The sequence below is a fragment of the Capricornis sumatraensis genome, chromosome 14 (genome assembly GCF_032405125.1).
Source record: "Capricornis sumatraensis isolate serow.1 chromosome 14, serow.2, whole genome shotgun sequence".
Lineage (NCBI taxonomy): Eukaryota > Metazoa > Chordata > Mammalia > Artiodactyla > Bovidae > Capricornis > Capricornis sumatraensis.
In genome coordinates this window covers 51112422-51139957 of record NC_091082.1, presented here as the reverse complement: position 1 = coordinate 51139957, position 27536 = coordinate 51112422, and the positions used below count along the sequence as shown (strand labels likewise).

The window sequence follows — 27536 nt, the reverse complement described above, 5'->3', positions numbered from 1 at the left end:
AGAAATAAACCGTGTGGGGAGAGTGGGCCTTCAGTCCTGCCCTTGAAGGGAGAGAGGCTGGAGACTGTGTTAACTGATCACCAGTGGTTACTGATTTGATCCATCATGCTTATATAATGGAATCTCTACAACCCCCACCCCCCAAACAACAGGGTCTGGAGAACTTCTGGGTTTGCAGACAGCAAGGTGCTGGGGGGCGGGGGGGGGGAAGCCTTGTGTACTCCCCTCAGCCCAGGCCCTGAACATCTTTTCCACCTGCTTGTTCCTGAGTTGCATCCCTTACAATAAACCAGTAACCATAAGCAAAGTGTTCTGTGGGGTTTTCTGAGCAGTTCTGCAAATTATTGAAACTGAAAAGGGGGGGGGGTTTTGGGAACCCTGGACTTGCAGCCAAGCTGGATGAAGTGTGGGTACCAGGGGCCTGGAAGCTTGCACCTGGCAGCTGAGGAGCAGGCGTCTGGTGGGCAGTGGGGCCTGGTGCCCAGTCAGTGTCAGGATGGAAGTAGACTACAGGACGACTGGGGAACAGGGACCCAAAGAGCTGGAGAATTAGGGTGTGGTGCCGGAGGTGCTAAGAATAAAAACAGATCAACCCTTGTGCCAGCGGCCTCTGCACTTGAGGTCAAGGAAGCTGTGGGTGCAGGAGAGTGGGGTGCCAGGCAGGGGGGTGCCTGTGTTACCTTGACACCTCTGCCATTGTCTTCGGGGGTGTGCAGATCTAGCCCCTCTTTGCAGGTATACAGACAGTCAATCACCTTCTTATCTGTGAGCTTCCCAGAACGGATGGTCAGGCCAGCCAGATTACCTCGGAAAAACTGGGTCATGCGCAAGTCACCACCTGTGGAACATGGGGGAGGGAAAGCAGAAATTGTGGGGGCGGCCTGGGGCCTCCCATCTCACTTTTCAATGTGGTGTTACCGGTGGTGGTGGCTCGATGGGTGGACATGCGGGTTAGTTCCTATCAGATCCTGTTAGCCTTGCAGCTGACATGGAAGCACAATGAGGAAATTAAATGGTTTATGATCATGCATGTGGCCCGGAGAAGAGAGGAGCTGGTGGTGATGTGTCAGAGGTCCCAGGACTGTCCCCACTCGTGTGGCCACTCCCCAGTAAGGGGGGTCCATGCTGCACTGGTCACCGTGGCACACAAGGGACACCGTACTGGAGCCAGTCTCTTCAACCACTGCCTTCTCAGTCAGCTGGGTCAGATGCTGGGCTGCCTCTTAAAAATTTATTTTTGGCTGCACCATGTGATGCAGGATCTTAGTTCCCTCACCAGGAATCATACCTGGGCCCCTGAAGTGAAAGCACTGGGTCCTGACCACTGGACCAAAAGGGAATTCCCCTTAGGTTGCTTTTTTTCTAGCTGAGCATATTCCCAGAATATATACAAACTCGGGGATGAACATACACAAGCAGGAGGAGGAAGATGAATGTTAAAACACCATCCTGCACTTAGAAGCCTAGTCTCAAGGCCACTCAGATGGCTGTTTCATTGACTGGCAGCATGCCTGTCTCCAACTACTGAGGGTGAAGATGTTATAAGAAAAAGCCAGAAAGCGGCCCTTGACAGGTTGTCACAAAGAGCCAAAACCAGGAGGTAGTAAACCCTGTGGCTACACTGAAGGAGAAGAGCCTGACTGTCAGCAGCACGTCTCAATTCTGACAAGGAGATTACACACAACATCATTGTTAGGGATTGAGATCTCTAAGAAACATTATTTAGAATTTATTATCAGGCAGGACAGAATATCTAGACATGAGTCTTTTCCTGTCTGGTGGTTCAGACACACAAGAAGCAGGAGGTAGCCTCCCAAGCCTGGCCTGTGAGATTTCAGCAAGGTGTCTCAGGCAGTGGGATGGGGTGAGATTTGATGGAAGGGGTAAAAGAAAATCCCATTAGTGCCTCGCATGAATGAGTCATTTGCTCTCACTTCAGCTGGGATCGGCACGGGCAGAAAAAGGAAATCCCATGATGCAATGGGGCAGCATAAGGCAAAGCAGCAGCTTAAGACAGTGTCTGGGACCCAAATGCAACTGGGGTGTCGCATGCGGAATGGGCAATGAATGGAGGTCTCGTCTTTAAATGAAACACAAGAGTGAACCGTAGGCAAAAGAGTCCAGGGACCTGCGGAGGCCAGAGGCACAGGCTCAGTTTCATTGTCACTTTCAACTCCTGAATACTCTGCAGAAAAGCAAGACAGACAACATAAAAGGACCAAGAGGTTAGGCTCTTCAGAACTGGACCCTGAAAATTAGTTTCGAAAAGTTACCAAACCCAAAGAGAACACTTCGCCTGTCATCCCTCTTGACACACTCCACCTGGATGAAGCTTGTACATCATCACCTTTTACGACCCCAGTGCTTCTTCCCATCCTTTTAAAAAAAAAGTTTAAGTGTAGTTGATTTACGAAGTTAATCTGTGCTGTACAACAATGTGATTCAGCTACACACACACCCTTTTTCATATTCTTTTCCATTATGGTTGATCAGAGGATACTGAATATAGTTCTCTGGGCTATACAGTAGGACCATGTTCATCTTTTTCCAGTCTTTTATTTCACCTTCCTATAGCCTCCTTGCCAAAACACAAGTTGGATTCAAAATAAGACAGTGAAAGCCGTGCGCTCAATTCACTGATCTCAACCTGCCCAGGCAGGACCCAGCCAGACGGTGGCTGACGCTGGTGGCAGAGATGGGCCCTGTGCAAATGGTAGCCCTCCCGGACAACAGCGCCAGCCTTCCTGACAGGGACACATGCATCGGCACCCAAAGGTTGGTATGTAGTAAATGTGTATGACTTTTGAAGGCTTGAAGGGAGTACATAATTGGTCGAGACTTTGACTTCCAAAGGAAGAGGAAGGAAGGCATTTTTAACCAGTTTTTCTGAACAGGAAGGGAGTCAGAGATTAGGGAACTTAACCCAGAGAAATATACTCAGTGACGGCTCAGGGACAGCAGCTGCTGCCCCCACCAGGCGCCCACCCACCCAATAAGAGGACAGAGTCTCCACTTTCTAGACTGCTTCCCTGTGTCCGCCCCACCTTGCAGAACAGGCCTCTCCACCTTTAGCTTTAGCTGCAGATGAGTGGGCTCCAGGCCAGGTGTGCACAGGTGAGCCCTGGGGCCCACACAGCTCCTCTGTCTTCACAACCCACAGTTAGAACTGATGTTTCTGTTGATGCCATGAGGGGGCCTCCAGCCTGAGTTCCCCATGGTGAATTTGAAAAGAAAGGGATCTCAAATCCCCTGAAAGGAAAAAGGAGATCTTTTTTCCTGTTAACTACAATTTTTAAAAACTTGTGTTTGGTTTGGAGATGTAGGGAGATTTTTCTGGCTGAGGATGCCGAGAGGGCTGAGGTAGAAAGAGATGAGAGAGGGTGAAAGGGACGGCCATCTGACAGCAGAGGCACCAGGACACGGACAGGAAGGCAGACTGGAATGTGAGGGCTTATTTTAACCCATGCAACAAAGTTCTCAGAATACAAAATAACACTTAGGTTGGCCCTTGTATTCTTATTCAAGTCTTTACTGAGAAACTGTGGAAGCTAATATGAACTGAAATTTTAAGACTAACAAACACTTCCGATATGCCTAATAATTTATTCCTCACTCCTTGGTCTCATGTTCCCATTTCTTACGAAACGACTGTCACCAGAATTAAATCTGGGGATTCACTGAAGAAGTTCACTGTGAATACTGTCATATTCCTTTTCATTTGAAAGGATCTGCAGGAAAATTATGAAATTCAGTCCTCCTAAAAGCAGCAAAACTGTCCTGGAAACTGTTGTTGTTCAGTTGCTCAGTCGTGTTGGACTCTGCAACCCCATGGACTGCAGCATGCCAGGATTCCCTGTCCTTCACCATCTCCCAGAATTTGCTCAAATGATGTCTTGGAAATTAGGCTCTTTCATAAATTTCTAGTCTAACTCCAGGTAACAACACTTCCACAGATAAGGAAAAGGAAGGCTGATTTAGCAGGTACATGTGATGATGATGACACCCTGCATTCACACAACAGAGTCAAGGGCAAGGGGTGGAGGCGGGGCCCCATGAACCTCAACGGCAGACCAGGGGACCCATGAACTTGGGTGGGAAAAATCACATGCTTATTTTCACTAACTTCTAATATTTAGTTTTCCCTTTCCTTATAAATGTCAGCTACAAATGACAAGAACATTGGAAGAAACCGTGACTTTGCAAATAGAAATCAGGTCCCATCGCATCGACAAGCCCCTTGCTATTCTGACTCACAGCAGTTAACAGATGTGCCTGGTCTTCACACATGAACAGTGGCGCAAATGTACTGTTTCACAAACAAGGGCTTTAAGCAGTTTCATAACTGTATGTACTCCAATCTAATTAGTCATCTTTGAAATCCTATGTATTTTATTTTATAGATTCATAAGAAATTATCCTTCTGAGAAGGGATCCTCAGGCTTCCCAGACTACCAGAGGAATCCATGGCACAGAAAAGGTTAACACTCCTCGTTCGGTGGATCAGAGACCCTGGCCTGAGTGCACCAGCTTCAGGGGTTCAAACCCTAGTGCCATGTGATTGGCTGATTAACACAGCTTGCTTCTTTTCTTCATCTCAGTTTTTTATCTGTGAAATAGGGATAAAAAGAGCTTCTGCCCCACAGATGTATCACTTAGAATTAATGAGATAATGTATGTTAAGCCATAAGCACACAGCCTGCCACTTAGAAAACAAAAATAAGCTATATCGTCTTGCTGGTGATTGCCAACACATCCCATCTTGGTCTTTTGGCAGAGACGCCCACAGACTCTTCTCTAGTCCTCACTGAAGTGCTTCTACCAGGCTACCAAGCACAAACACTCTACCAAGCAGAGACGTCCACAGACTCTTCTCTAGTCCTTCTACCAGGCTACTAAGCACAAACACTCTGATGTGCCCTCTGGGCCAGAGAAACTCACATTATCTGCTGTTTCTGTGTTTTTGTAAACTTTCCAATCAACAGATTAATTTATAAACATGTTCCTCAACACACTCTCTCTGCACAACGCTCCCTCCCAGGCCCTCAGGAAGGGCGTTCCCATCTTTCACTGCCTCCAGCGTCCATCACAGAGCTGCCCCAAAGCCTTGCACAGCAATGCCCCCAGAAAGGCAACACCAGGCAAAGGAATGAAAAGGTAAAGGACAGGACAGCAAGGAAGGAGAATTCTGAGAAAAGCCTGCTTCTATTAATATCAACACAGCAGAGAAAAAGTAGACTGAAGGGAAAAGGGGTACCCGTGACCATTACCTTGCCAGCAAGCCCCAACCACGAGCTGGGTTTCGATCTTGGATGGATGAAGTGGGTAATCTTCAGTGACAGAGAAGGGCTCATGAGGGACACCGTCTACGTAGAGGGTCACACTGGGGATTTCCACGTTGAGGACATAGTGATGCCATTCCTCATCACAGACCTGTGGGGCCAAAGGAAGTGTTAGGTGTGTAACACCCCCCTTCCTTCTCACCTTCTCACACAACTGGACACGAGAACGAATTTCTGTTTTCCTAGAACGGAAAGGATTTAAAGCAACAACAGGGACTTCCCTGGTGGTCCAGTAGTTAAGACTTCGCCTTCCAATGCAAGGGGTGTGGGTTCCATCCCTGGTCAGGGAACCAAGATCCCACATGCCTTGTGGCCAAAATATCAAAACATAAAACAGAAGCAATATTGTTAACAAATTCAATAAAGACTTAAAAAATGGTCCACATCATCAATAAATAAAAAAAAAAGCAACAAAATATGTCTCTTCCCACCGTGTCTCACCCAAAGGGCCCAGGTGACAATCACCTCAAGGACATGTCAGACTCGGGGGGCAGGGAGGGGCACTTCAAACAGTGAGCTGCCCAACCCTCTTCTGCCAGGAACGTGACACCAAGGAATTCTATTATCGGCAGGATGGACACCACTCGGGGGGCTGGCAGTTCCTTTTCTGGATCAAAATGAAAAACACCTCCCGTCTCAGAATGAGGCCCGCCGTGCATCACGTGCTTTCCTTTCTTGCTTCAAAGGTGATGCTCTATACAAGTATGAACATAAGGCTCAGGTGGCCAAATTCAACTGAGTTCCTCTCCTATCACTGAGTATCTCCCTTGCTGTCACACGGGGAGTGCTGGTCTGCAGTCTCCGAGGCCCCAGCTGGTCTGGCCTGATTTCTGGCTTATATTTTATGCAAGAACAGGGACAAGCAGAGAAGGAGATACTGTGGGATGAAATTTCTAAACATGCCTTTCAAAAAGTTTGCCCAAAGCTTCCCTGGTGGCCCAGTGATAAAGAATCTGCCGACAGATGCTGGAGACGGGTTCAATCCCTGATGTGAGAAGATCCCACATGTGGCAGAGCAACTAGGCCTGTGCGCCACAACTGCTGAGCCCACGTGCTGCAACTACTGAAGCCCATACATGTTAGAGCCCATGCCCTCCAACAAGAAAGGCCCCTGCAATGAGAAGCCTGCGCACTCCAGCGGGGGAGAAGCCCCTGCTTGCCGCAACCAGAGACAAGCCCAAGCAGCTATGAAGCCAAAAATTAAATAAATGAATGATTTCTGTTTTTTTAAGTTTGCCCAATTTACCTTTTAGTTCTAAGAAATTGAACCAAGGAGAAATCAAGAGCTTAAACAGGCCAGAAACATCAAAATAAATGAAGACATTACCAAAGATTACTCCCAAAAGAAAAGCAACTGCTTTTGAGCCTGAGGAAAAATTCAAACCTATAACATTGTATATATGTTTACTATATGCTCATGATATGTGTGTATATAAATGTGTCATCACGTATTTCTAAATAAAGGAATTACACAGTAATTCACTTTTGAGATAGGTAAGATCTTAATTTTAGTTTAAATCTTTATTTCAAACAAGTTCTGTAACAGAAGTTTCTTCAGAAAGTGATTTATATTACATTCCTAGTTTTACAAATATTACAGGTTTCTAGGGGATTAGTGGAGAAAGCAATGGCAACCCACTCCAATACTCTTGCCTGGAAAATCCCATGGACGGAGGAGCCTGGTAGGCTGCAGTCCATGGGGTTGCTAGGAGTCGGACACGACTGAGTGACTTCACTTTCACTTTTCACTTTCATGCATTGGAGAAGGAAATGACAACCCGCTCCAATGTTCTTGCCTGGAGAATCCCAGGGACGGGGGAGCCTGGTGGGCTGCCATCTCTGGGGTTGCACGGAGTTGGACACGACTGAAGCGACTGAGCAGCAGCAGCAGCAGCAGGGGATTAACAGAGTAACACTGTACTTAAATATCAGCAATATTTGGTCAAAGTCCATGAGCATATTCTGAGAAGAGAGTAGTCAAGTTCAAGTGCATCGCTAAGTCATGTCTGACTCTTGTGACCCCATGGACTGTTTCCCACCAGGGTCCTCTGTCCACGGGATTCTCCAGGCAAGAATACTGGAGTGGGTTGCCATGGCCTCCTCCAGGGGATCTTCCCAACCCAGGATCAAACCCGTGTCTCTTCTGTCTCCTGCACTGGCAGGTGGGTTCTTTACCACTAGCGCCACCTGGGACCACTCCAACTACTCACTTTACATCAACAACAGCCTCGCTCCCCTTTGTGTGTGTGTGTGCTCGGTCACTCAGTTGGGTCTGACTCTCTGAAACCCCATGTGCTGTAGCCCACCAGGCTTCCCTGTCCAAGGAATTCCCCAGGCAAGAATACTAGAGTGGGTAGCCATGTCTTTCTCCAGGGAATCTTTCTGACTCAGGAGTTGAACCCAGGTCTTCTGCATTGCAGGCAGATTCTTTATCAACTGAGCTATGCAGGAAGTGAAGATAGCAGTAGAATTAATAACTTTTTAATTTCCTTGAAAACAGGGAGATGAGGAGAGTAAAACCCCAAGCCACAGACAACACCCACGACAATACTGCTGATGAGGTGACTACATGAATGCTGAAACAAGCCAGGTGGAGAAAAGCAACAGGGTTTCAGATTTCAGGAGATACCAGAGGGTGTGAAGCCACATAAAAACAAAAAAAACCTTTATAAAGACAACAGAAGGGAGAGTTCAAAACTTAAAGCTATGGGGAAAAAAAGTCCTGCTGATCAACTATCTCTTTTCAAAGTGTAGGAAAGCTAATTTCATGTAAAACTGAGGGTGGGGGAGTGGAAATGATCATGACTCAATTCCACATGAAGTTTTTAAAAGGAAAAGAAAAGACAACCAAAGGGAATAATATCCCTTCAGCTAATGAAACCATACCTGAAAGTCATACCTAACAAAAGAGATGAGAATGATGATCTATTATTTTAAAATATGCTAAAAGACATTAGGAGAATGACATAAAACAGTAAAAACCAAGTTCATAATTAAAGCAACTCACTACAAATTCAATGCAATCCCTATCAAGCTACCAGCGATATTTTTCACAGAACTAGAACAAATAATTTCAAGATTTGTATGGAAATACAAAAAACCTCGAATAGCCAAAGCAATCTTGAGAAAGAAGAATGGAAATGGAACTGGAGGAATCAACTTGCCTGACTTCAGGCTCTACTACAAAGCCACAGTCATCAAGACAGTATGGTACTGGCACAAAGATAGAAATATAGATCAATGGAACAAAATAGAAAGCCCAGAGATAAGTCCACACACATATGCACACCTTATCTTTGACAAAGGAGGCAAGAATATACAATGGAGTAAAGACAATCTCTTTAACAAGTGGTGCTGGGAAAACTGGTCAACCACTTGTAAAAGAATGAAACTAGATCACTTTCTAACACCACACACAAAAATAAACTCAAAATGGATTAAAGATCTAAATGTAAGACCAGAAACTATAAAACTCCTAGAGGAGAACATAGGCAAAACACTCTCCGACATAAATCACAGCAGGATCCGCTATGATCCACTCCCCAGAATTCTGGAAATAAAAGCAAAAATAAACAAATGGGATCTAATTAAAATTAAAAGCTTCTGCACAACAAAGGAAAATATAAACAAGGTGAAAAGACAGCCTTCTGAATGGGAGAAAATAATAGCAAATGAAGCAACTGACAAACAACTAATCTCAAAAATATACAAGCAACTTATGCAGCTCAATTCCAGAAAAATAAACGACCCAATCAAAAAACAGGCCAAAGAACTAAACAGACATTTCTCCAAAGAAGACATACGGATGGCTAACAAACACATGAAAAGCTGCTCAACATCACTCATTATTAGAGAAGTGCAAATCAAAACCACAATGAGGTACCACTTCACACCAGTCAGAATGCCTGCGATCCAAAAGTCTGCAAGCAATAAATGCTGGAGAGGGTGTGGAGAAAAGGGAACCCTCTTACACTGTTGGTGGGAATGCAAACTAGTACAGCCACTATGGAGAACAGTGTGGAGATTCCTTAAAAAATTGCAAATAGAACTGCCTTATGACCCAGCAATCCCACTGCTGGGCATACACACCGAGGAAACCAGAACTGAAGGAGACACGTGTACCCCAATGTTCATCGCAGCACTGTTTATAATAGCCAGGACATGGAAGCAACCTAGATGTCCATCAGCAGATGAATGGATAAGAAAGCTGTGGTACGTATACACAATGGAATATTACTCAGCCATTAAAAAGAATACATTTGAATCAGTTCTAATGAGATGGATGAAACTGGAGCCGATTATACAGAGTGAAGTAAGCCAGAAAGAAAAACACCAATACAGTATACTAATGCATATATATGGAATTTAGAAAGATGGTAATGACGACCCTGTATGCAAGACAGCAAAAGAGACACAGATGTGTAGAGTGGACTTTTGGACTCAGAGGGAGAGGGAGAGGGTGGGATGATTTGGGAGAATGGCATTGAAACATGTATACTATCATGTAAGAAACGAATCGCCAGTCTATGTCCGATGCAGGATACAGCATGCTTGGGGCTGGTGCACGGGGATGACCCAGAGAGATGTTATGGGGAGGGAGGTGGGAGGGGGGGTTCATGTTTGGGAACGCATGTACACCCGTGGTGGATTCATGTCAATGTATGGCAAAACCAATACAGTATTGTAAAGTAAAATAAAGTAAAAATAAAAATTAAAAAAAAAAATAAAGCAACTCAGAAACGAGGTGACAGGATACAGAAATGATTTAAATGAAAGGGACGGTTACAGTAAAAAAGGTGAAGAATGTCAATAAAAGATAAAAAAGAGTCCCCAGGGAGGAAAACCAAAGCAATGAAAAGGAACACCGAAAACCCTGCATGAAATACCCAAACATTTGAAAGTAGATACTAAAAGGGAATGACACATATTTGGGAAAACAGACCTAAAACCACCAAGACGTATTCATAAAATTAAAAAGAAGAGGAAGAGAAAGAAATACATCCTATGATCATCCAAACAAAAAGGCTAAACATTTTATAAATGAAAGAAAATCAAGTTGTTGTCAGAGTTTAACAGCAACATTTTATGTTAGAATCCAATGGAGAGACTTTCTGTTCTTAGAAATCTTACATCTGAGCCAGAGATGAGATATCCAGCCAAAGTGACCTTCAGTATAAAGGCCACAGACAAACTACTAAAACAACGTGTAAGAACTTAGGAATTAACTGCTCCCATGAGCCCTTCCTGGGAACACACTTCCTACCACCCAAGTGACCAGAAAACAAATGCCACAAGGATAGTGATGCTGACCATTGATGGCTGCTTACATCACGAAGAGAAGAAACCAGACCCAGGGCTTAAACAGATCAGAAACATTAAACCGCATTCTGATTAGGTCTTTAGACCCCACTCCCAATGTACAGGGTACAAAGAAAAGAGAGGAGGGACCTCCTGGGTGGTCCAGTGGTTAAGCATCTGCCTTCCCATGCAGGGGATGCAAGTTCGATCCCTGGTCAGGGAACAAAGACCCCACATGCGGAGAAGCAACTAAGCCCACGTGCCTCAACTACAGAGAAGCCCACGCACTCAACGAAGAGCGCACATGCTGCAACTAAGACCCAACACAGCCATGAGGAGGTAGACAGACAGACAAATAAATAAATATTCTTAAAAGGAGGAGCAGACAGAGGAGCATGTTACATTACACCCCAGGGAAGCAACCAGTCAAATCTAAACTCTTGAAGACTATGGGACTAAAGCCTGATTTTATTACCAAATGAATTCCAAGGGAGTAGAGGAGAGTCTATAGATTAAAATAAACTCAAAAAGTCTATCAGTCACAGTCAATCCCAATGTGTGGCCTCTTATTGGATCCTGATTCAAACAAACAAAACTGTAAACACAAAAACACCTATGAAACAACCTGAACACTGGGTGGATATTGAGAAATTATTAACAGTGGAGGTAACAATGAAATAAGACAGACCAAGAGCTGATAACTGCTGAACCCACCTGAAGGGCGTGTGGAGTTGTGCCTTATACTCATCTGTCCATACTCTCTGTGTCTAAAATTTTCCATTATAAAGTTTCAAAAACATGTCAACAGAAGAAACTAAACACTGGGATGCCCCTGGCAGTCCAGTGTTAGGACCCTGCTCTTCCCCTGCAGGGGGCATGGGTTTGATCCCTGGCTGGGGAACTAAGATGCCCCATGCTGTGGGGTGCAGTCAGAATTTTTTTTTATTTAAAAGAAAAGAAGAAACTAAATATATAAATGCAGACTATGATTATGAAAACAGAACTATACCTAAAATGTCTACCTACGCTGCAAAAAATTTTTTCTGGATACCTTTCTTAGTGTCTTGAAAAAATTTATGACAATGGTTTCTGAGAAAGAAATGATCTAGGTAAATAAAAATGACAACAGTAAGAGATGAATGCTGTCACCTGGACAGTGACCTCATCTTTCTACCAAAACACACTTTCTTCCTCTCATATGGGCTCTTATGTATCTATCTTGTAACAGTTTCAGACAATGTTATATTTCACCAACTATAAGCACATATAACACTATGTCCGCTCATATCTACTAACTCTAGGAGACAAATAAATTAAGCCCAGGCCAAAGGTTTCCTTCTTGTCCCAACTGTAAATCATGAGACAAAACAACTTGCTGTGATCGTAATGGAAAGGCTTTCTCAGTTCACAGCATCTCCTTGTTTCCTGTAATGGCACCGATTCTTTGCACATGACACATGCTTTTTTACCACTGTAACTGCTAGGAAATCAGCCTTCCAAAGATATGACATCATCACAAGAAGTATAATATGATCTAATGCCAAAACTGTAAACTCCCAAGACCTAGAAATTCATGTGATGTCTGAAAGATGTCAAGACTGCTGGTTCCTTGAAAATTTAAAATATCCCCTGAATTTGCTGAGGCACCTAGAGTCCTGGGCACAATTTGGGAGCCAAAGACTTAGACATGAATAAACAAATAAAAGGATCTCAATTTTTAAGTAAGTGCTGCTTATCTCAATAAATTATAACATAGTATTTTATATTTGAAACATACTGTTTCTTTATATAGGCACTCCTTGGAGATACCACAGGTTTGGCTCCAGACCACAGCAATGAATCAAGTATCACAAGAAAGTGAGTCACATGAATTTTTTGGTTTCCCAAAGCATAAAAAGTTATGTTTACACTATACCATAGTCTATTAAGTGTGCAACTGCATCATGTCTAAAAAATACCTGTGTCTGTGTGTCTGTGTATTTTAGTCGCTTAATCATGTCCGACTCTTTACGACCACATGGACTGCAGACTGCCAGGATCCTCTGTCCATGGAATTCTCCAGGTAAAAATACTGGAGTGGGTTGCCATGCCCTCCTCCAGGGGACCTTGCCTGACCCTGGGATCAAAGCCAGGTCTCCTCTATTTCAGGCAGATTCTTTACTGTCTGAGCCACCAGGGAAGCCCAATTTAAAAATACTTTACTAAAAATTGTAACTATCATCTGAAAATGCTTAGGACTTCCAGGGCAGTCCACTGGTTAAGATTCCATGCTCTCAGTGCAGGCGCCGGGGTAGGGGGGGGCACAGGTTTGATTCCTGGTTGGGGAACTAAGATCCTACATGCTGCAGAGTATGACCCCCCAAAAAACCAATATCTGAGAAGTGCAATAAAATAAGGTGTGCCTGTATTAATATTTTATGTGTAAAATACACACATGTAAAAAAACAAAGTCTTTCAATGTAAAGGAGTCCAATGGATTTAATGTGCCAATTATCCTATTACCCACAGACACAGAAATCGTAAAATCTTCAATACACCGTGCCCATAAATAGTTGGTCCTGTGCAAGGTTTCAGTGCCCATTTACTCTCTTTGAAAAAAATCCTATCAGTGAGTTTTCCATTCCCTCACCTGACTCAGCTTCCAGTGGAACTCTGCAGGTTTGTATTTCTTCTCTTCTGAAGGATCCTGACGGAGGAGGAAAACCAGCCGGCAGCCGTGGACATAGAGTGAGTAATGGTGTCGGTTCATCTCTGCAGAGAGAAATTCTACTGGTAAACCGCCAGCTTAACTCACTACTCACCAGGCAGCTTTTGCAGAAACTAACACCTGTGCCCAGCCATTTTTATTCTGGCTAGCCAAAAATTAATTCTGTTATTTTGCTGACACTTTGTGGGTTATTACATTCAATGGTTACACCTGACACATCTGTAAATCTTCTCCAGCACCGTGAGTTTCATTTTCACTTTCTGCATGAGAATTAATCACTAAGGTTTTTTGTCTTTTTGTTAGTTGAATATTCATATCATCTGAAGTATAACTATATTCTGAAGAACTACCATCTTATGAGACTCCAGTATACATGTCACTCAGACAATTAGAGAAAGTATCTGCATAAAATTCACCAAAGAATTCTTTTTCACTCAAAATTTCATGATGCATCATTTTAATAAACTTGTGTTTACAATATACACAAACTTGGAACAAAAACCTAAGAGCAAAATGTGAATAACAATTGTTAAGTTGTGCAGTGAATCCTTGATCAGTTTTAAGTTCTAACAACTTAACACACTGATGTTAATCATATTACGCTCTAAAAATGTGCGTCTCCAGTCAATAAAGTGTTAAGACCCAAAGGAGAAATAAAAGCTGTTATTTCTTCAGTGGATTTTGAAGACAGTTTTACCAACATAAACGAACTCTTCAGGGTAGGCCAAGGCAGGGTTTAGGACAGATACACTTGGGTTTTGGGCTTCCCAGGTGGCACTAGTGGTCAAGAACCCGCCTGGAAATGCAGGAGATGTAAGAGCTGCAGGTTCAGTCTCTGGGTTGGGAAGATCCCCTGGATGAGGACACAGCAACTCACTCTAGTATTCCCATCTGGAAAATCCCATGGACAAAGGAGCTTGGAGGGCTGCAGTCCATAGGGTCACACAGAGTTGACATGACTGAAGCGACTTAGCATGCATGCAAATACACACACTTGGGCTTTACTGAGAAGTGGAGCCTGATCCACTGAGTAAAACTAACAAATGCCTAGATACCAGTGCCAGATCTTGAGCAGAGACCCACAAGGGTCACCAACAGCCTGTGGGAGCCTTTGCGGTTAGAATAAATGCGGGCTCCAGGCTCCATTGCAAGGATGTCCCTTACAGCAAAGCTGACCTACCTGTTTTGTCTGAGCTGCAAAGAATCGTCTCCTTCTTCTTGCCAAATGGCCCGTGCCTCATCCACACAGAGATCGTAAAGGGCTCCTTGGGGTTGACGGACATGATGCCATCCGGGACCCTCACCACCTGAGTGCCGTTGAACTCGAAGACCTGGTCGCTGTCATGGCCGTTGTCCGTGGGAAGGCCGACGGTCCAGTTCCAGGAGCCTCCTGGGGAAGGCAGCAGCTCAGCCGTGCCAGACGCAGCACCTGAAGCAACACAGAGACGCTTATTGTGCACTGTGCGATGAACTCAAATGGGATAAGCATTTCAAGGCCCACAAGGTACAGTCTTTATTTTAAAATTACTATTGAAACATAGTTAACTTAAAATGTTGTGCTACTGTGAGGTACACAGCAAAGTGATTCAGTTATACATATACGTATTATTTTTTTACATTCTTTTTTACTATAGGTTGGTATAAGATATTAAGTACAGTTCCCTGTGCTACATAGCAGGTCCTTTTTATCTGTTTCATAAATAGAAATGTGTATATGTCAATCCTCTGCCCCTTCTCCTTTAAAAAGCATAAGTTTGTTTTCTACGTTTATGCGTTTATTTTGAAATAAATTCATGCGTATCTTCTTTTTTCTTCTTAGATTCTACATATAAGTGATATCATATGATATTCATCTTTCTCTGTCTGGCTTACTTCACTTAGTTTGATAATCTCTAGCTTACTCCTTGAGGGGAAAGTTATGACCAACCTAGATAGCATATTCAAAAGCAGAGACATTACTTTGCCAACACAGGTCTGTCTAGTCAAGGCTATGGTTTTTCCAGTGGTCATGTATGGATATGAGAGTTGGACTGTGAAGAAAGCTGAGCGCTGAAGAATTGATGCTTTTGAACTGTTGTGTTGGAGAAGACTCTTGAGAGTCCTTTGGACTGCAAGGAGATCCAGCCAGTCCATTCTAAAGGAGATCAGCCTTGGGATTTCTTTGGAAGGAATGATGCTAAAGCTGAAACTCCAGGACTTTGGCCACCTCATGCGAAGGGTTGACTCATTGGAAAAGACTCCGATGCTGGGAGGGATTGGGGGCAGGAGGAAAAGGGGACGACAGAGGATGAGATGGCTGGATGGCATCACCGACTCGATGGACGTGAGTCTGAGTGAACTCCGGGAGTTGGTGATGGACAGGGAGGCCTGGCGTGCTGTGATTCATGGGGTCGCAAAGAGTCGGACACAACTGAGCGACTGAACTGAACTGAAGTCCATCCATGTTGCTGCGAATGGCATTATCTCATTCTTTTTCATGGCTAAGTAATATCACACATACATACTTCATCCATTCATCAGTTGATGGACATATAGGCTGCTTCCATGTCTTGACTATTGTAAACAGTGTTGCTCTGAACACTGGGGTACATGTATTAAGGTCCCGTATTTATCTTAATGGTTAAACAATTTGCTAATTCAGTTTTCTTTTCCTCAAAACTAAGAGTTTTTATTACTAAAAAGATTAAAAAATAACCGTGGTTATTATCTTTAAAAAAAAAAGAAGGAAGAGAAAAGAGGAGTTTTAACTTTTAAAAACTGTGAATCACTATGTTGTATAGCAAGTATACTTTAATCAAAAAAAAAAAAAGAAGCATTACTTGTGATCTCACCCCACTGTATACACGGTTAACATTTGGGTATAAACACTTCCAGTCCTTTATGAATATACATGTTATTAAAATATGTATAATGTGTATGAAAATATACTATAAAAATGGAGTCCTACTATGTACTTACATATATGACCATTCACAGTCTAGAGTACAATTTAAAATGTCTGAACAGCACTTTATTGTATAGAATTTGTACAATAATTTATTTAACTGATCTGTCCTGTGCACAGTCACCTCTAATTCTTTTCTGTGATAAACCTTGCGTCGACAAGGACCTCTGCATGTATGTCTCCATGATTATTCCCTTAGGATAAATTTCTAGAAACGGGATACTAAGAGTACATGAGACATTTTCACAACAGTTGTTAAACATTGCCAGGCTCAATTTTTTTTTTAATTTGTCCACAGAGAATTCTGCAACCTCTCCCAGCCCCTGGACCCTTAATTTTCCTATTCCTAGGATCAGCAGGACTAGGCTGGAACAGACTGGTCTTTCAAGTATCATCCGATCTCAGTCCAAATCCAAGCTCAGGCTCTTTTTAAAAGTGTGAGGTGACTCAGCCTCCCTCAGTCTCAACTAATTCCTCTGGAAAGATGAGGAATAACTCCACTTGCCTTTGTGGCCCTGATGGGACGATAAAGAAAATAACACATGTGCAAGTAATCTAGTGTATAGGAAGCACTTGGACAGGAAATTCTATCTTTGAACTGTTCTGCTGAGAAAATGCTTATTTAATATCAAATAAATAATGGCAGCAGCAATATGGATGAACCAAGAGACTATTGTACTGAGTGAAGTTAAGTCAGGAGAGAAGGAGAAATATTCTATGACATCCCTTATATGCGGAATCTTGAAAGAAATGATACAAATGAACTTACAAAACAGATACAGACTCATAGACTTAGAGAAGGAACCTATGGGTGCCAGGGGTGATGAACTGGGCGGGCGGCAGGGGGGTGGGTGGGGAGGTGGGGATAGTCAGGAAGTTTGGGGTCGACACTGCTATATTTAAAATGGATAACCAACAAGGACCTACTGTACAGCCCAGAAAACTCTGCTCAATGCTATGTGGTGGCCTGGAGGGCAGGGGAGTTTGGGCAAGAATGGATACAGATATATGTATGGCTGAGTCCCTTTGCTGTTCACCTGAAACTATCACAACATTGTTTGTTAACTGGCTATACCCTAGTACAAAATAAAAAGTTTTAAAAAATAAAAAGGTAAAGAAGAATGGCATTATGAGAAAGCATGGTTTTTACATTATACTTACATAATTTAAAACAGAAAGTACTCCAGACCTCTTCACTTACACATTTTTAGGTACCTGATTATGAGAATTAGGACTCAGAGTCAGACACCCAAGTATATTCACCACAGGGATGAGCCAACAGAGAATATACTTTTTCCCTGTTGCTGTTTCTTCATATGACAATTTCCAATTATGTAAGAAAACCATTTGCCCAAGTCTGTTATCACTTAGTGAAGAGAAAGGTGAACATCAGAAAACTCCACCTCCAAACCTCTTACTGAGCAGCTCCTGGAACACAAGAGGCCCTTCTGATCATCAAGAAGCAATTTAAGTTAGTGGTGTTCTAGGACTTCCTGGGCGATTCAGTGGTTAACACACCATGCTTCTACTGCAAGGGGCACAGGTTCAGTCCCTGGTCCACGAACTAAGCTCCCGTGTGCTGAGCAGCGTGACCAAAACATAACATAATAAAGTTACTGGTGTTCTACCACCAGCTGCATGAACGATTCTTCCCCAGCATTTTCCCTGAGAGGTATCCACACCTCTCCTCTACCTGACTTACATAAACCCTAAAAATATCCAGACTGATGGTGAAGATGGAGAACGACCCTTGGGTCAAATTCTCGACCATTCTGTGTTCCACCTGCTCCATGCCTTGTTTGTGGGAGACAAAGACTATATATTCAATGCAGGTTTAGTTTTCATTTCCTATTTCACATTTGTCAAAAGCTATCACATTACCTAGTTTTTTTTCTTTAGTCCTTAATAATTTCATTTCATTTAAAGCACACTCCTTACAGAACCCTTATTTGGATGTTTCCCAACGTATGTTAGAGAAAGACATGCTTGAAACCAGTGGGTCTTAAGGTAGCACACGCACACACTCTTCTGAATGGGCTTCTGGGGTCTGGGGTTCCTCTCTTGCCTCCTTACCGCAGAGCCGGTGAAGTGATTTCTCGGAGTAGGTGTCACGGTCACAGCCCTTCCCGATGTGGCTGGTCTCCAGCTCCACCACTACCTGTACCGAGGCCACCGACTCGTCACACGTTTCCAGGTGGACATTCGGAAAGAGTGTCAGAGCGCCGGTGCCAGGCTCGTATTCGACCCTGCTGTTCCATCCTGCGTGGGCCCACAGGGAGGGTGGGGTAGAGGGGAGAGGAGGAACACTCCTGTTAGGTCTCCATGGTGGACAGACTTTCGCAGCAGGTGCGAGAGCAGCACAGAGAGGGAGGCTCACCTTGCCACCCAGGGGTGCAGGTGGGCTTGATGCTGATCTTCACCAAAACGTCTTCTGCCGCTCTTTTCTTCCCGCAGTCATAGGCCGTGACAGTCAGCTTGTACTGGTGCTCTTTACCATAGTTCAGCTTCTCTGTGTTTTTTATGTAACCTTCCGAAGGGAAAAACAACAGTGAGAATCCAGACCCATTCTGTTTCCCTCCTCCTGATTTTTTTTAAATTGAAGTACAGTTGATGTACAATACTGTGGCAGTTTCAGGTGTACAGCAAAGTGATTCATAAATATATACATTTTTTTCCAGATTATTTTCAAACCCACATTGTGTTTTACTTCTGTCATCCTATGCTGAAACACAAAATGCATGTGCTTTCAGCCCTGGAAGTACTAACACAGAAATAAACTGATGCTTCAGATAATTAACACTCAGTTTGGCTTTCCTGAGCTTGAACACACACCAAATCCACCTTGAAAGATTGTTTATGCAGAGGAATGAGTCTACAGAATGCAGCCTCCATTTATTCTTACAGCTGTATTTGATTTTATATTTAATATGTAAGGGCTTCCCTGGTGGCTCAGTGGTAAAGGAGACATGGGCTTGGTCCCTGGATGGGGAAGATGCCCTGGAGAAGGGAATGGCAACCCACTCCAGTATTACTGCCTGGGAAATCCCACAGACGGAGGAGCCTGGCAGGCTACAGTCCATGGGGTCACAGAGTCAGACACGACTTAGTGACTAAACAACAACAAGATAATGTGTAAAAGCATAAATAGACAAAATAATCCAAGTATTTCAAATATTAAATACTTTTTGCTAAAAGGTTTACTTTGTTAGAGAGACTTCCTACGCTCGCCAAGCAGGAGAGAAGCCTGCTTTCTGAACATGAGTGCAGATATCTGCAAAGTGTTTGCATCATGTCCATCATTTCATCAAAGATTCTGGACTGTGTGTTAACAATGGAGACACCACAGCATCATCAAGAAGCCATAACCAAATAAAGAAGCTGAGCTCCAGACTAAGTTAATACTGTTCAATTACTAAGGATGGAGGAGGGGCTGGCAGTAAGATATCAACTGCATTTTCAAGATGAGGCAGAAGATTCCAACCTGATGGAGAACAGAAAACAAGGCAGATTGAGAAGCAGTCTTGTTCAGATGCAAGCTGGCTGAAAGGTAGGGAATGATAAAAACATCTTAGGCAGTGGATTTTTATTAGATTTTGGTGGGAAAGGAGAAAAAGGATCATCCTAAAAGAGAACACAAAACTTTGGTGTCAGAAAACAGGCTTTCAGGGGACAGAGTAAAAATTTAAACGTAATCTAAACAGATATTTCTCCAAAGACATACAGATGGCCAAAAGGCACCCGTATGAAAAGATACTCAACAAGGCTAACTATTAGAGAAATGTAAATCAAAACTACAGTGAGGTAAGGAATTCTCTGATGTTTCAGTGGTTAGGACTCCGAGCTTTCCTGCAGGGAGCAGGAGTTCCTGCTCAGGCAACTAAGATCCCACAAGCCACTCGGCATGGACCGGCCCCCACCCCCCACACACACATACAACTGAGTCACTGTGCTGTACACCTGAAACTAACACAACATTGTAAATCAACTATACTTCAATTAAAAATAAACCTTAAGTGTGAAGCAGACACACCAAGTTAGGTCTTGCTATGGACTGAATGTGTGTGTCCTCCCAAATTCTTACACTTGAAGCTGTGGCTCTCATGGTAATGTATCAGGAGGTGGGGCCTTTGGGAGGTGATGAGCTTTAGGTAAGCTCACAAGGGAGGAGCCCTCAAGATGGGATCAGTGTCCTTACAAGAGAAAGAGACTAGAGCTTTCTCCCTGCCACCTGGGGACACAGCAAGAAGCAGGTCCTCACCAACACTGGATTACTGAGCACTCTATCCTGGACTTCCCAGCCTCCAGAACTGTCAGAAGTCAGTGTCTGTCAGTTTGTGTTCATGGTGTTTGGTGAGAGCAGCCTGAATGGACTGACTGTGAGTTTCACTGGAGTGCAGACAAAGAAAGGCTGGGTTTGAAGCCAACCGGTATAGAGGGGGCTGCCTGCCCCATCTCCCCCTCGGGGAGGAATGCGTCCACTTCTGGGTTCTCACCATCTTTGTCGACAGTGAATGGCACATCCGGGGTGACGATCTCATAGCTGCAGATTTGGCTGAACTGGGGGGAGCAGTCTGCGTCCACCGCCTCCACCCTCAAGATGCTGTCGTACTGCCTCCCCTCCACCACTGTGGCTTTGTAGGACTTCTCCTTGAACACGGGCGCATATTCGTTGACATCGTTCACCTGAATGTGGACAGTTGCTCTGGAAGAAGGGGGAGGAAAAAAGCTGTCAGTTTTGCTTTTTTGTATTTTTACCCGAAGAATAAACTTCTGCCCTATGGTTAAATTTCCTTTTTTCCCGATATCCTGTTTTATTGACTTCTGTGATGGAGATGAAAATTAAACTGCTCACTGTTTTTAATTTAGCGTGGGGACAACAGAAAGTTAAAATGGGAATTCGGGTTGATGCTACCAAGTCCTACCGCGTAAGGCAGCTGGTCCATAAGAGACTTGGGAGACTTCCCTGGTGGTTCAGTGGTGAAGACTCTGTGCTTCCAAAGCAGGCAGCACAGGTTCAATCTCCAGTTGGGGAACTAAGATCCCGTACACTGCATGGAGCAGTCAAAAAAAACAAAACAGAGAGACTTTGGATTTTCTTGACAATGTAGGGCAGGGCACACACAAGGGAGGTAACTATATACCAGGTATCTGTGCTCAACCCAGAAAGTTAAAAATATTTTGTTACAAAATCTGGGAAAAAAAAAAAAATTAGGAAGTAGAGGTAAAAAGTAGAGATAGAAAATGGGAAATTACGAGCATTAAAACAAGTTTTATCCTGCTTCTAAGGAACAGAGAGCATCAGTAAACCACTGCTGGGATATCATCCACTACTGACCAACAAATGGAGAATTTCAACTTGCCCTCCCTGATCAACCACATTCCATCTCCCCAGTGTGGGCACAAGAAAACTAAGGCATCATCAGACCAAGCTACTGAAAACCATCAGTCTCAAGTGCTACTGACCAGGGCATGTTTTGAATCAGACAAGGTCCCTGACTGAAACAAGCCCTTTGTCAAGGAAAACAGTAACATCGCACTTCGTAAAACGCAGGAGGCATGATTCACTGGCATGTAGCACTCCAGCTATTCACCAAGACCCTCCCCACCCCCCATGGCACCCGTCCATTCCGACCCTCATAATGGGGTACATCACCTCACTCCCGGAGCTTCTTTCCTTAACCAACACAGTAAGCAGAAATTGATACTTGGAAAAATTAAATTTGCCTAATGCTGGGGGACTAGTAAATGGTGGTGAAAAGACCCTGGAAAAAGACTAAATCTAGGTCTTGCCCAATCGACTCCATGACACCAGTAGTTCTCAACTGGTAGGAAGCATGTGAACACACCCAGGACTGGGGGCAGAAGTAAGCTTTCTTTCACCAGCTCAAATGCATTTCATGTCCTTAAAATTTATAGAAAAATAAAATACATATATATAAACATAACAAAATAATATCTTCCTCCAGGAAAAGTGGGCTTGTAGAATTTTCAATGGAAGGCCCAAGTGTCCGATACTTGTTAGATGTTGAATAAAATTACTCATTCATTTATTCAACATCTAACTAGTATCAGTCACTTGCTGGGAGCCATACACAAGGGTAAACACACAAGATTCCTGCCCTCAAAGAGCTGACAACCTCAATGGGGACAATCAGAAACTATCCTCTACCTTGTGTTTTAAAACTGGAAGTCGTGGGACTTCCTTGGCAGTACAGTGGCTAAGACTCTGCACTCACAATGCAGGGAGCCAGGGTTCGATCCCTGGTCAGGGAACCAGATCCTACATGCCACAACTAAGACCTGGCACAGCCAAATAAATAAATATTTTTAAAAGCAGAAAGTTTTAGGACAGTGGCAACAGTCACTGTTTTCCTTACACACACACACACACACACACGCACACGCACACACACACACAGGCACTCTTTCTCTCTCTCTCTCTCTCTCTGTCCCGCTCACTTACTTGTGAGATTTTTTTACATTGGCCCCATCTGGCCCCTTCCCACAGTCATAGGCCTGGATGGTGAACGTGTAGTCCTTCTGCAGCTCACAGTCCAGCTTCTCTGTGGAGCGAATGACCCCCTCGCCAGTGGATTTATCCACCACCACTGCGTCAAAGGGCACATTCTGTCCGTGAATCTTAAATCCACAAATCTCACCTGGGGAGTCAAAGTGGCATGGGTTAGGATTTCTGCCACACAAACCCAGGGTGCGCTCCCCTCCTCCCCTAAAGAAAATAAACAATGACAATTCGGCAGCCAGGGGTTGGGGTGGCGGGGAGGGTCTGTGGACAAAGCAAGGGCACTTGTGCTTTCATAGGGGGTAAGTTCTGAGGGCTTTAGTAAAAAGAAGCATGTTCTGGCTTTCCAAGCAACTTGTTTAACTTTGCATCCATTCATGCAGGAATACAAAAGAGAGAAAGAGAAAATATAGACAGGCATTTCACAGGAGTACTTAGGAGAGCTCCGGGGTAAAGTAGTTTCATTAGCAAACAGCCAAGGCCTGGTAACACAGAGGAGCTGCCCAGGGACCTGGGAGGGCCGGGCAGTGGTTTTGATTTGGACCAGAGAGGAGACTAAAAGGCACAGTTAAGTGTTGAGAAAGGAAGAAGCGTGAGGCATAGGTTCAGCACCAGAATTACAGAAGGTCTGTCCAAAAAAAAAAAAAAAAAAACCTAAGAAACAAGTCTTCCTGTGCAATGAGCCTGGCTAAAATTAGGGAATCAAAACAAACTACTAAATGAGAAAAAGGTAGAAATACCAACTTTTCAGGCATCCATTTCAACAGCTATCAGCTACGACTGAGATACAGTCACCACTCTGGGGAGGGATGTGCTAGACTGCCCTTGGTTTTGGACTTTATCCTATAAGACCTGAAGAAGAAGCCTGCCTGGGAATCGAAGTGCATCCAAGTTCGTTTATGAGCTTCATTGGGCGTTAAAGTGTAGGTCTCCGTTCTGGCCCAGGGGAGAACACGTATAAACATTCTGATGCGTGTAGAACATATTTCACGTAGAAACAAAACTTCCAAAATTACAACAAGCAGAAAATGGTTACATAGTGAATCTCTCAGATCCAATTTTTTTAAAAAGAATAGGATTATCCATATAGTTCAAATGGATGTCTGATTTCCAGATATTTCTAACCAAGGGTTTGGTTACATACAATTTCCATCAATAGACTTAAAAAATAGAAACAACGTAGGAGAATAAATAGGGGGAAAAGAGCATGACAGTTTCTTCTGTTTGAGGGCTGATTCCCAATTTCATAAACATAGTTAGTGGGTTAATGTTCATAAGAGGGATAGAAAGAACCCTTTATCACCTTCTTTGGTGACTGTCACCTCAAAACTCTCTAAAGGGAGAAAAGATAAACCCATGTCAGTAATACAGGAAAGAACGAACTCGAAACAATAAGAAAAAAAAAAAGTCAAAGATGCACATATTACACAGAAAAGCTTGACATCATTTAACAATACACTCAGTAGCCAGTGGTTAAAATTGTTGGAGCAAAACTGAACCTTCAAGAACAAAATGTCTCTGCATCGCACTTACCACAGATGACACTAACCTAGGGATGAAATACTGCGGTAAAGCTTCCTCACAGCCACAGGTGTCATGGGGATCTCTCTTTTCAGGAATACTTGGATGACAACAGTGTCTAAGTCAGTCTACTTGTTTTCTAGTTTTCGGATTTTCATTTTGAAGCTAAGTTCTTGGTGGCTGAATACTGAAACGTTCAACTCATCATTGGACTTAAGGCAATAGTGGGAGGAAGGGTTTTATTTCAACCCCTTTGTTCTTGGTCTGAATAAATAACCATGTTTTCTCATCTAAGGTACCCAACCAAGGCAACCCGTATCCATACAGAGACCTCTTCTCCTGGAACATCTGCTTAAACGTGAACTGAAGCCAGATTCGGTGCTAACTGTAGTGATGCTGCTGTGATCGTGGTTGTCACTTCCTGAAACACCTGTTCTTCCGAGTCAGTATAAATCCTGCTCACCTCCCCCTACGACCCACTACAGAGCACAAACGAGAAGGTCAGGGGTACCTTGCCCCAGACTTGGCGTGGCCTCGCCAGGGAAACCAAAAGGTTACCCAGCCTCAATTACCTGCATTTTTTTTTTTTTAATGTATATCCCTGAACAATATTGTTTCATTGTGTTTGTGACGTCCAGTTCTTGTGACTTGATTTTTCACTCCACCTTTTCCAGCTGTGTGCATCTGAGATGTATTTATTTTTGCTAGCACCTGCGGTTACAGAGTTCATTCACTCTCACTAGCACACACAGTTAGAAGCCAGTGAGTTAAAACATAAGTGCTTAAAACATTGCCCAGCATAAAGGAAGCCCTCCACAAACACTGGCTGTCGCTGTAATGATTTCCCATTGTGTGAACACACTGGAATTCCAGTGGTCTGCTGTGTGAACAAGGCTCAAGCCAGCCACGTGGGGCTGCTTAAAATTGAACTGAAATTCATATTAAAAGTGCATAATATTGGGCTTCCCTGGTAGCTCAGTGGATAAGAATCCACCTGCGAGTGAAGGAGACGCCGGTACGATCCCTGAGCCAGGAAGATCTCACATGCCTCAGAGCAACTAAGCCCAGGAGCCACAGCTACTGAGTCTGTGCTCTAGAGCTCAGAAGCCACAACTACTAAAGCCTGCCTGCCTTACAGCCCGTGCTCCGCAACAAGAGGAGCCCCCAGCACTGAGAAATCCATACACCACAGCCAGAGAGTAGCCCAGCTCGCCACAACTAGAGAAAAGCCTGAGCAGCAATGAAGACCCAGCACAGCCAAATAAATAAATACTTTCAAAAATAAATTAAAAAAATTTTTTTAAGTGCATAATAATAAAAACTCAGTTCCTCAGTCGCACTGGCTGCATTTCAAGTGCTCAAGAGCCACAAGTGACTAGCAACTATTCAGTGGCGATGCAGACATGAACATTCCATCACACCGCAAGCTCTACTGGGCAGCGCTGCTCAGGGCAGGGGGCAGGCAAAGCGGCAGGCCAAGTCCAGCCAGTGCGTACTTCTGAGTGGCCTGCGAGCTGAAGATGGTTTCTGTGTGTTATTTCATGACACAAGATAATTATAGGAAATTCAAACGTCAGTGTCCATAAGCAATGTTTTATAGGGATGCATAAAACATAGACCTGCTAATGTCTGGTCTCGGGCTTCTTCCCCTGCCTCTCCCCCACAGTGGCACAGCTCAGTCACTGCCAAAGAGACCACCCCTCGCGCTCCCCCCCCCACCCCCCGCCCCGCCATGGACTGCAAAGGCTCAAATCCTCACTGCCAGTCTTTTAGAGAAAGACTGGCTGATTACTGCTCTTTAATCCACCATGAGCAGAAACTGCTGGGTATCAGCTGTGTCCAACTGTTTTCCAGAATGTGGTAATTCGCTTGACTATGTTTGCACTTTTGGGGTGTAACTAATAGAGTGGCATATATATTAAGACATGTCAAGTTGCCCAGCTTTAATTCAGTGGTATAATAACATCTCAGGTTTTTTTTTTTTTGGTGACTTGGGAGTCTGCTGTTCTAAAGAGAAAACGGTAAGGCGTCATACGTCACTCACAGTGAGTGACAAGGCTTTCCCAACAAGGTCACTGCATAGGGAAGTAAGGTTTAAGACCTCAGATGAAGCCTCTGACCTGGGTGATGCTGCCTACACAGTGCAATGCTGAGTAAGAATTCAAAGACACTCACCAGGGACCTCCGTGGTGGTCTACTGGCTAAGACTCCGCACTCACAGTGCAGGGAGCCTGGGTTCCATCCCTGGTCAGAGAACTAGATCTCACATGCTGCAACCAAGATCCCACCTCCCACAGTCAAGAGCTGGCACAGCTTAAAAAAATAAGACACTCAGTCAAGCACTGTCCTTGAGATTGCTTCTGACCATGGGACCACAAGAAGTAGAACTGTCTTCTAGAAGCTGTAAACTACCTGCTTCATGCTACAAGGCTGGGAGGAGGGGACAAACTTAGGCATCTCTCAGCCTTGTCAAAGAAGGACATCTCAAAATCAGTTCTCGTATTCTACTTCCTTTCTGTCCTGTTCCTTCCCACTCAATCCAGACCATGTACTATTGCTCCAGGCTTCCCAGGTGGTGCGAGTGGTAGAGAGATGCGGGTTCGATCCCCAGGTTAGGAAGATCCCCTGGAGAAGGAAATGCCAACCCACTCCAGTACTCTTGCCTGGAAAATTCCATGGACAGAGGAACCTGGTGGGCTACAGTCCATGAAGCTGCAAAGAGTGGGACATGACTGAGCAACCACCGCTCCACTAGATAAATCTACAGCTCTGCTCTCATTATGTCTGAAATCCCCCACTGGGTTCCCTGGACAACCGGGCCCTCTAGCCCTGTTGGCCTCAGAATGGACAAAACCTCCCATTTCTCTCCACTCTTCATTCCCCTAAGATCATCTAAAATAGTCAAAAGGAGCTTTAGTAAAGAATTTTTAAAAAGCAAAACAGAAAGATATAACAATGGATGAACCCAGCAGAGCAGAGCTCTCACTTCTTTCTCTCTGGCCATGTCCAGTTCTCATCTGACAGTGCTGAGCCCTCACTTTCCACATCAGTCCTTTTGGCTTCCAGCTGGCCTGGATTCTTTCTCAGTCTTCTTCTAAATCTTAGTTCAAGCTCTTCCCCACACAAGAGAGGGTGTCTCTGGAGCTGTTCCTGCAGCCTCTCCAAGACTGGTGCTGTCCTGCTCTCCTGCTGCAGCCCCAGTGGAGG

The 27536-nt window shown here is 44.1% G+C and overlaps 1 protein-coding gene across 1 annotated transcript in view; it reads right to left on the bottom strand.

The window, feature by feature from the left end:
- Positions 1 to 27536, bottom strand: part of CLSTN1 (calsyntenin 1) — a 46188-nt gene that overhangs the window by 5772 nt on the left and 12880 nt on the right. Inside the window, exons 3-12 of the mRNA XM_068985740.1 lie at positions 24112 to 24141; positions 22752 to 22947; positions 20782 to 20990; positions 18666 to 18815; positions 18362 to 18547; positions 14525 to 14773; positions 13267 to 13388; positions 5268 to 5430; positions 2129 to 2185; positions 681 to 838 (exon numbers count right to left, since the gene is read on the bottom strand). Of these exons, the coding sequence (XP_068841841.1) occupies positions 681 to 838; positions 2129 to 2185; positions 5268 to 5430; positions 13267 to 13388; positions 14525 to 14773; positions 18362 to 18547; positions 18666 to 18815; positions 20782 to 20990; positions 22752 to 22947; positions 24112 to 24141 (1520 nt within the window). The remainder of the gene's footprint in view (positions 1 to 680; positions 839 to 2128; positions 2186 to 5267; positions 5431 to 13266; positions 13389 to 14524; positions 14774 to 18361; positions 18548 to 18665; positions 18816 to 20781; positions 20991 to 22751; positions 22948 to 24111; positions 24142 to 27536) is intronic.